Consider the following 10368-nt stretch of genomic DNA (forward strand, 5'->3'; position numbering starts at 1 on the left):
TTTTTTGGTTGCAGCCGTCATTGTTGTTTGGTGGGCCTGGGCTGGATTCGAACCTGCCACCTTAGGTGTATGTGGCTGGCGCCTTAGCCACTTGAGCCACAGGTGCCGAGCTGTCACACTTGGATCTTAATTAAACTTCTGTGCCACACTTAAATTATGCTGATCAAAAAAAAGTAAAAAAAGAATATACTTACTGTGCTTTGAACTTTTTTTGAAAATAATTTAATTAATGGTCTTTAAAAATTTTTGCGGTACACCTAAGATCCTCTCAAGGCACGAAAATAGTTGTAGTGGGTGGTGCCTGTAGCTCAAGGGAGTAGGGCGCCAGCCCCCTATACCAGAGGTGGTGGGTTCAAACCTGGCCCTGGCCACTGGCCAAAAACTGCAAAAAAAAAAAAAAAAAAAAAAAAATCGTAGGATAATAGATATAAGGAAAGTTAATCAAAATTAAAGCTTAGTTCAAGGGTCTTTTCCTCCATAAAATATTCTCATACTATCCTAGTCCAGTCATACTTCTACCCAACAATGACTGGGAAAGTCTGAGAATTTTTTATGGAGAAAGAGGGCCTTGAGTTGAGTTTTGAGAGTAGAATTTGGACAAAGGAAAAGACAGTGGTGGCCTAGGAAGAAAGGGAAAGTAGGGACTTTGCCAGGAAAGTGGGAAGGTGCAGGATTCATTTGAAGACAAGTTATGTGTGGTGCTTCTTTCCCTTTACTTGTTTGACCAGTCTGCATTTAAAAGTGATTATACAGGCCAGGCATGTTGGTTGATGTCTGTAATCCTAGCGCTCTGGGAGGCCAAGGTGGGTGGATTGCCTGAACTTAGGAGTTCAAGACCAGCCTGAGCAAAGGTTGAGACCTCCATCTCTATAAATAGCTGGAAGTTGTGGCCATTGCCTGTAATCCTGGCACTTGGGGAGGCCAAGGTGGGTGGATTGCTTGAGCTTAGGAGTTTAAGACTAACCTGAGCAGTAACAAAACTGTTTCTACTAAAAATAGAAGAAATTAGCTGAGCTGGAACTATGACGGGCGCCTATAGTTCCAGCTATGGAGGAGCTCTGGAACCCAAGAGTTTGAGGTTGCTGTGAGCTGTGACACCAGGCACTCTACCAGGGTGACAGAGTGTGATTCTGCTCCCCCCCAAATTAAAAAGAATAAAAGTGATTATATATAATACTTAGAATTAAAAATTGATTTAAAGTAGGTTTGGTGTATATTTTATAGGCACAGGGAAGAAAATTTTGATGACATTTGTGTAGTGAAGAGAGCTCTATGAAATGTTTCAATGAGTCATAAAGTAGATTAAATGTTTAGGATTTTCAATTTATATTTTTACGTTCTGTGAGTTGTTTCTAGATAATTTTAGTTTTCAGACTGTTACCTTATGTCACTAAGATGACAGAAGCTAAGGTAATGCTGTTGAATCTTGGATGTGAATAGAAATCTTAGAACCACCTTGCATGCTATTACACCTTTATAAGGTTATACTTTTAAGATCTGATAGACTGGAACATGCCCTCCACTTGTCTGTTTTTGGCTCTTACAGGCATCATGCACAGGTTTTGGCTATTTGTTGTTGTGAAGAGATTCTTTATGTTGCAGCATGAAAAGCTTGCTGTCTTAATTGGAAGTAGATGTTTTCTTTGCTAAAATATGCTCCTTAGATGGATCACTTAATTTTAATACCAAAGTATTAAAATATAAGTGTATAAAAATGAGAATCGTAGGGGCTTCTGCTTCTTAGGAAATGAGGTGCATGTGAAAAGCAGAGCGGATTTTTTTCACTGTATTAAAAATACTTTTCTAAACTGGCTATTCACCATATCAGCTATTTTTGTAACATTTCTGTCTGTTTATTTTTCAGCTTTTTTAATCCAACTCAAATGAACTAAAAACAGAAGATATTTTAAAATGAAGTAATGTAAAGATTGACATTGTCTCACTCTACTCCCCTCCTTGCTTCTCTGCTCATCTAGCACCTGTCTGCTCTCACCCTTCCCATGTTCTCGCCATTGTGGGGGCAAGATTTCTACAGCTTCTATCATCTGGATCAGCCTTCCTATTACCTAGATTTCCTCAACCATCTCTTTCTTCAAATCTCATCCTAGTCATGTTTCTCCATTGGCCTTTTGTTTTGGTTTTTGTTTTGGGCTTTAATTCATCACCATACCATGTTGCTCACCAGACCTTCTGTTATTATTTTTTTTACTTTCTACTGTTTCATATTTAATTTTTTTACTACATTTTGAGAAGTAATATTGCAGTAAAACTTAAATTTGTTATAAATGCTTTCAGATTTAACTAGTTGTTGAATAATATTTTAATCCATTCTAAAGTTAAAATTTTATTTTTTAGGAACTATAGAATCATTTTGGAGAGTAAATATAAAACTTCATCAAGTTCTTTTATATTAGTGTTAATATATTGGTTCGTTTTAGTTGAGGGGTGTGGGTTTTCTTTTTTCATTGGAGCATTAGCCCCCAGAGTCTTTCTGAAGATTGATTGTGGGTGTGTCCTCAGCTTTTGCCTACCCAAGTGAGCTCGAGGCCAGTTGAAGGACTTATGGACTGAATGCAAGGCTTGGTTAAAATATTAACATAGAAGATCGACGGACTCTACTGAATAAATATCTTGGACACCTAATTTTGATGTACCTAGATTTTTATTTGTCTGAGGTGTAATATAAAGACTTAACAGTGAATAAAAGACTTATGTTTGGGGTGAGAATCCATATTGGAATGTTGAATTTCTTCTTTTTTACAGAAAATACATATTGGCAAGTTGAGAGTTATCAACCTGTGAGACAGTATGCAGATTTGTGTCTTCTGTATCACATCTGCTTAAATTTTAATAGTTTTTGTTTCCTTTTGTGTAATCTAATAGCTTTGTGTTTTGTGTTTACCAAGTAATATAATGATCAATTAATGCTTCCAGTGTTTATCAGCTTAAATCCATTCATGACAAAAAATAGCGCCACCTCTGCTTCCTTCTAGTGGTTCTTAAAGCCTGAATTTCCCTACTCTTAATCCACAGGCTCTTTTAGGAAGCTGTCATCTTTTTATCATCTTTCTGGCTTGTTGGGCTTTCTCATATGGTTTCTTTGGACCAGAGGGACCACTTTAAAGTAATGAAAGTGGTTTTTCTTAAGCTGGGGAAAAAAGCATTTCTAGCATTGTGTGATTGGGGATTCAGTATGAGGAGTTTTTAAATCATCTTGTAAATGACACTGACCCAGCTGTGTATGACGATCTTTATGACTTTTGCTTGGTACTTTAAAGAAAGAATCAATTCAAAATATGCAAAGAAAATTACATTTATAAATTTATATAGAAATATTTTTCTATAAAAACAGACATTCAATATCTTGCAAGTAGCTTTCTTTAGAGAATTTCTGCTATGAGAATAAATTATTTAATGATGAACTTTAGATATGAAGTAGATTACTCAAATAGAACACAATTCTAAAACCCTCCCAGAGAGAATTTATTTTCTAGAATTGTTTGTGGAAAAGTTTATTCTTTACGTTTTTATTGCTACCTCATAGATAGCAACCAGGAAATTAAAAAAAAAAACTTCTAACAGAGGATTTTTCTAATTATTTACAGAAATAAGATGTACTCTTTACACTTTTTATAGTATATTTGTAGCAACCAGAGGGTTTTTTTTTTTTAAGAAACCAGAAAAATTTAGTGATTTTTTTTTTAATGTTTTCATTGCATGTCTGCATATTGAGGGAAAAGTCTAGAATCCTGTTATTTTGGGCATGAAAACATGAATTAGCATATTTTCTAATTCCAGATCATTTTGTGATCGATGTTTGATTTCTAATTGTCTAAAACAGTATGCCAAATACGTTTTACTCATATAGCATCATCTTTCTTATTAACTTCTCTAAACTGTCAACCTGGTTTTGAAAAATTGCATTATGTTTTCTTTAAACAGTATGGGAACCCAGAAATAGCCTGCATGTGTTTTATTTTTAATTTCTTGTGTCTGGGAGGAGATAGGAAGTGGGGGTCATAGTTTGCTTCACCAGGGAAAAAACACTGCATGCCAGAAAAGTTCCAAGTATAAAAATTAGTGCCAGGTTTTTAAACTGATTACCATATTAGAAATTTTAGAAATAACCCATGTTTTTAAATCAATAAGATGTATATATAAAGTTATTTTTGTTTTTCTAGGTAGTTGGCAAAAAAGGAGAAAGCCACTAAGGCGCAAAGACAGTGGACGACCACGTTGCAGTCAGACCTATGGCTCCTGGATAGTTGCTCGATTCTCGCCAGAGACTGTCAGTGTTTCGTTCATGGCCATTACCAATAAATCATTGCTTTTGTTCAGATGGTATCACTAGTGTTTCTATTGTAATCTTGAGACATGCAGTTGTAAATAAAAGTCACTACTTTTGCCAAGCTTAATCTTTGTCATTCTAAGTAAGATTTTTTTCATAACATGTATTTGAAAATTGGCCAGCTACTGAGATTCAAGTGTCTGGTAGCATAGTGGTTGAAAGCCAGTTTCTCTGTTCTGAAGAGCAAGCCTATTTTAGGGAGTTAAAAAATGCGTGCGTACATACACACTGAACAAGTGATTTTGATGAATGGACTTGGAACAGCTAACCATGTTTAAATGAGTACTAACTCACATTTTTATCAAAGGACATTTAGATATCTGAGCTATAGAAATTACTCAGATTCTAAACTGTAGAATGAGATTTAACTACTACTACTTAAAACTTAGGTAATAGATTTATAGATTCTCAAGATTTTAATCTCTCTTGGATGAACTTTAAAATTTGAGTCAGACATTTTCTTTATGAATAGAGGAATCTGGAAATTAGATAGTTGGGAAGAATACAGCACAAAAAATTCACAAAATAATAGGAATTACTGTCTTTAATCAAGTATTTATTATCTCAACTACCAAAATCTGTGTAAATATATGCAGAATGAGATTTAAGGTTGAAAACGAGTTGGTCAAATGTGTATGTTTGTAAAAGGTCTTTTACAAAAGGTTGGTAAAAGAAAACATCTGTTCTTTGTTACTTTTTTTGAACTAAAAATTATAATCTAGAAAGTATTGGGGGTAGATTTTTAAAAATTTTGAGTATTTTTAAAATTCAGTATTTTAAAAGAGTACCTAAGACTGTAAAATTGTGATTTGGTTAATATATCTGAGGGCATTCTTGTCTAGGAAAACAGTAGTGATGCCATTTGCCTTTGGGAGATCAATGTATTTATACACGTTTATGAAAAAATTATGGAGAAGTTTTAGTGTTGGAATAGTCACTTTCTGAAGTCCACCTGTCAGTAGATAATGTTTAGTTCATTTGTATGTGAGCACATTAACTGGTCTGTGCTGATGTCTATATGTTATGTATTTCACAGTTGTGCTGCCTTGGGTCAAGTGGAGGGAGAAGGGCAAAAAATAAAAGTTTATAACACTCCGTATATAGACCATCTCAGATTAATTATGTCTGAAATTAAGGGTAAGATTAAGGGTCTTGTTTTACACTTTTGTACAGTTAACTTTTTTGAGTAATTGTTAAAGTGCCTCATCTTAAGTATAACTGACCTCATCCTATTTATACTTGACAGTTTGAAGACCCGGTGAAAGTAATTTCATATTTGTAAAGGATTGGGCATCAGATTTATATTGTTTATGTGACTTTTCTATAACTCACTTGGTTGAAATATACAAACATTCCATAATTATTCAATTTGTAAATAGTAAAAAATGAATGTTTATAGGTAACTGTAACATGTCTCACTTATGGGAAGTTTTACTATTACAAATAAATATGTATAATTGACATTATTTAAAATATCAAGCTGAAATGCTGATGTTTTCTCCTAAAATAATGTGTGTGTGTATATATATATATATATCACACCAAATTTTCCAGATAAGAGCATTTGAAAAAATGCAATCCTATGTATTTTAACTGAAGCCATCCATTAGCTAGTGCTTTCTAGAAAACTCTTAGCTCATTGTTTATTCTGTCATATGGAGCAAAAAATAGTCTTGCCTGTGATTTGCATATCTGATGAGAAATGACAATTAAATGCCTATTCGTATAGAAATAGTAGCATCCTAGTACAGAGTCTGTCAGCTTACGGCTGGAGGCAGGTAATAGCACAGGGTGCCGTGCTCATGCCCAAGGTAGGCCTCAAATTGTCCCTGATCTCAATGTTGTGCTGGAGGCAGCCACTTAATCTATCAGTGTTCGCGCGTGTCTGCCTTCCTGTCTCTGTGTTTGAGGATGTGTATGATGTGTTTTGCAGTGTTCCTAAGTATGCTTTAATGTGTATTTGGCCTCAGCATTTTATTTATGGCTACCATTAATATATCTTGATATGAGAGGCCTTTTTACCTCAAACAGTTCAGACCTATCCTTGTCCTCCTTAATGTCTAAAGTTTTTTTGTTTTGTTTTGGGACAGAGTTTCACTTTCTTGCCCTAGGTAGAGTGCTATGGTGTCACAGCTCACAGCAACCTCAAACTCTTGTGCTCAAGTGACTCTCTTGCCTCAGCCTCCCCCAGTAGCCGGGATTATAGGCACCTGCCCCAACACCTGGCTATTTTTAGAAGCAGGGTCTCACTCTTGCTCAGGCTGGTCTCAAAGCTGTGAGCTCAGGCAATCCACCTGCCTCAGCCTCCCAGAGTGCTGGGATTACAAGCATGAGCCACTGCACCTGGCCTAAAACTTTTTTTTTGAGACAGAGTCTCACTTTGTTACCCTGGGTAGAGTGCTGTGGAGTCATAGCTAACAGCATCCTCAAACTTCTGGGCTCAAGTGATTCTCTTGCCTCAGCCTCCTGAGTAGCTGAGACTACAGGTTCCCACCATAACAGTCTGCTATTTTTTTTCTATATTTAGTAGAGACAGGGTCTTGCTCTTGTTTAGGCTGGTTTCAAACTCTTGAGCTCAAGCAGTCCACCTGCCCTGGCCTCCCAGAGTGCTAGGATTATAGGCATGGGCCACTGTGCCTGACTAAAATCTTCTAAGACTGTAATAAGAATAAAGCATTGGAGTTGAACAGTTATACCTTTTTTGTAAGCTTTAAAAGAAAGAAATTTTAGGGCTTGCTTATATTAGTAGTTATTTTGGTTAATTTTGGGGTAGATATATCTTCTAGAATTGATCATTTCTGGTCTTAGATAATTTTTTATAGGGAGAATAATGTAGAAATTGTGTTCCTTTAGCTTCAACATTTTATTATTAGAGGTGGTGTGCATTTTATAGTCTTCCAAACGTAGATAGTACAAGATAATACACATATAGCAAGTTTAATAGGTGAATGCATTTGAAAATACTGTTTTGTTCTCCAATTAAGTCCATAATGCCTAAGGAGGACTGGATGGTATTTTAAGCACGTTTTAAAATTTAAGGTTTATTTTTAAGTCACTTTTCTTTAATATACTTAGCACTGTTGAAATAAGTGGATGGTGGATATTTTATAGGCTAATAAGTTTACTTTTATACTTTGTGGCCCATGCAAAATTATTAATGGAGAATGTGAACTAGATAACTTTGAATTTGGATAGAATACTCTAGTTGTGCATGACTTGGAATGATATTAAAATCTTAGGATATGTACTCTTAAAACTGCTAGAGTATTTCTTTATGCTTGCTATGCTTCTTTGGGAAGAGGAATTTTATTTAGGAGTTACTCTGATAAGTTGAGCAGGCTGAAATTAGTTACGAAAACGTAATTTGTCGGTTTATACTTGGACGTGTTTTGGAGATAACACTCATTAGGCTGCCTAGGAGCAAGATCTCTGAGGTGTGAATCCTTGTAACTCTGTCATCTTGAACAAGGAACATCCTTTGGAGCTTGAATTTCCTCTTGTGTAAAAATAGAAAGGTCTGTCTCTTAGACTTGCTCTGAAGATTTAATGTGCTCTATTTTGTATCTGGAACAAGGGTAAGTACTTCTCTCCTGTACCCTGCTCTCTCATCTCACTGCCACTGATTTTTAGACCACCATTTCTGGCCCAGTTGACGGTCGTAGCCTGATTCTCTCCTGGCTTCTGATCTGGCATCTCGGGTTACCTCTTCATGGCTGCTAGTTATCTTTCGTTTATGAGATATTCACAGTCACTCCCTCTCCAGCTTCACCCCGCTTATCTCCTACATGCTACACTGTATGAGCAGTGACCAGAATGTACCTTTAGAACTTCCTCTGACCTAACTTGTCCATCTGACAAATTCCTACTCACCTACAAGGCTCAGTCCAAGCAAAACCGATACAGGGAATGCTTACAATTGTGTGTGTCTCCTCAGCTGCGGTAACACCTGTGGTTACTTCATGTTGATTATTTATCAGAACTGCCTGTAATTATTTGTAGTCTTATTTGCTCTATTACATTGTGAGCTCGAACACAAGGATTTTGTGTCTAATACCAAATCAGTTTCTTTAATTCTTATTATCATTAAATATAATATTGAACAAATTCTCTGTTTCCAAGAGGAGATGTCTGAGGTGAGTCTGAGAGATTAAGAATTTACAGTTCAGCAAGGTAAGGAGGGGGATTTAGCTGACATAGTGGGAAAGTGCATCGTGTGCTCATCCCGTGGCCAGAGTAAATGGAAGAGCGTCTCAGGGAGGAGCTGAAGCTGGAAGAGCAAGAGAAACCGGGAAGGAAGCTCCCTGGGCGTGGGACAGCCATCAGACTTCCGGGAGGAGGAGGTATAGTAGGGAGTCAGTGAAGACTCCTGAATTTCTCAATTCTACAATTGGGTGGAGGAAGCTTCTACGAAGTGGCAAGCTCAGAGGGAAAGGTGAATATAGTTTTGTATTCATTACCGTGAGCAGTGTATCTAAAACTCGGTTTCAGCATTCAGGTGGCCATGTCTAGTAGGTACGTAGGCAGGTACGTAATTTTAGAGCTTAGGGCTAGAAACGGAACTAGGAGTTAGTAGGATGATGAAAGCTGAATTGGTGTATGGATGGGAACTTAGAATATGAGTGGGAAGAATGAAACTAAGGAGCAAATGGTAGGGGTTACTAAGAAATTAGAAGAGGACTTTGGAAAGCCGAGTAATAAACAGGAAAGCAGGGAGAAACCAGGAGGTAGCGATAAAGTAGTTTTAATTCAAGAGGGCGTAACCATCATTAGATGTGCTGGGAATTAGCTGGGATATCCAGTTGTCAGTCCATTGTGGGTCGTCTAGTGCTTAATTATAAGAATCATTGCTTATATTAATCTTTTGGTGGAAGGAAGCATGAGCAGACAGTAATTGTGAAATCTATCAGACCAAGAAATTTACCTGTAGAGTCTACCATTGAACACAGTTTTACATGACAATTAGCAAGACACGAGTTCGATGACAACATACAGAAGAATACAAAGCAGGGCTTTGAAGCTGCCATTAAAGGCTTTAGTCTTATAATCAGGTGCTTTTTCTTCTGTATTTTGTTTGCAATTATAAATTTTGCCCTGTCTGTCATTGGAGTGTATTTTTTCATGACTGCTTTTGTTCTCTAAAGTTTCTAATTTCACTAAGACGATTCTTCTGTCAGAGACCTGAATGGCCCACTTAGGTTCCCTGGTAATAAGGATTTGCAGTGTTATTGGGCAGCATCAGATGCGTAAGGTGTTAATACTCGCTCTTTTGCATTGGGCAGTAATGAGGCACTCCTTCATTAGGTCTCCGTATTCTCCCTGTGACCAAGGATAGTACAAATAGTGGCATGGTTTCATTTCTTTGGCCACATAATTCTCTCAGAGCAGTTGACACATCGATAGCATTAGGGATGCTGCTGCATGTGTTTATTTGGACAGCTGGTGACCTTAAAAGTTTAAAAACGAGGATCTAACTCAAAACAGAAAACGGCGACCTCTGATGGCACGCATCTATTTAACATTGTATTGGAGGTTCTAGTCAGGTTAAGAAAAAGAAATAAAAGGCATCCAGTGTTGTGACCCATTGGACTCCTATGGCCTTGGTCTCGGTTAGCACAGGAAGGAACCAGGCGAGAGGTGGATTAGAAGTCTAATCTAATGGAATTAGTCAATCTAATGGAATTCTAATATGGAAGGCGGGCTAGCCCTTACTTTCCCGGTAGCCCCGAGCAACCTCCACACCAGCCTTTTATTGAAACGGAATGATGCAGGTGAGGGGAGTAATTAACAATGACTATGTGCTGAGGGCACGGGCTCCTTCTGCATAAGGAACTCCTGTGGACAAGTCTCCTGACAATTCACCCCTTAGCTGTAATTCGTCTTGCTTAGAGGTCATTTGTCTCTTGGCATCCTCTACAATCCAGATTGGAAAAAAGGAGTAAAACTGTTTGCAGAAGCCATGATCTTGTATGTAGAGAATCCTAAAGGAATCTGCTGAAAACTGCTAGATTTTTTTTTTTTTT

At 37.0% G+C, this 10368-nt stretch overlaps 1 protein-coding gene across 1 annotated transcript in view; it reads left to right on the top strand.

The window, feature by feature from the left end:
• The window catches only part of TXNL1 (thioredoxin like 1), a 20664-nt gene extending 16249 nt beyond the window's left edge, over window positions 1-4415 (top strand). Inside the window, exon 6 of the mRNA XM_012804313.2 lies at window positions 4182-4415. Within this exon, the coding sequence (XP_012659767.1) occupies window positions 4182-4211 (30 nt within the window). The 3' untranslated portion in view covers window positions 4212-4415. The remainder of the gene's footprint in view (window positions 1-4181) is intronic.
• Window positions 4416-10368: the final 5953 nt, after the last annotated feature.

The sequence above is a fragment of the Otolemur garnettii genome, unplaced genomic scaffold (assembly GCF_000181295.1).
Source record: "Otolemur garnettii isolate 467f Iridium unplaced genomic scaffold, OtoGar3 scaffold00027, whole genome shotgun sequence".
NCBI classification, from domain to species: Eukaryota; Metazoa; Chordata; class Mammalia; order Primates; family Galagidae; genus Otolemur; species Otolemur garnettii.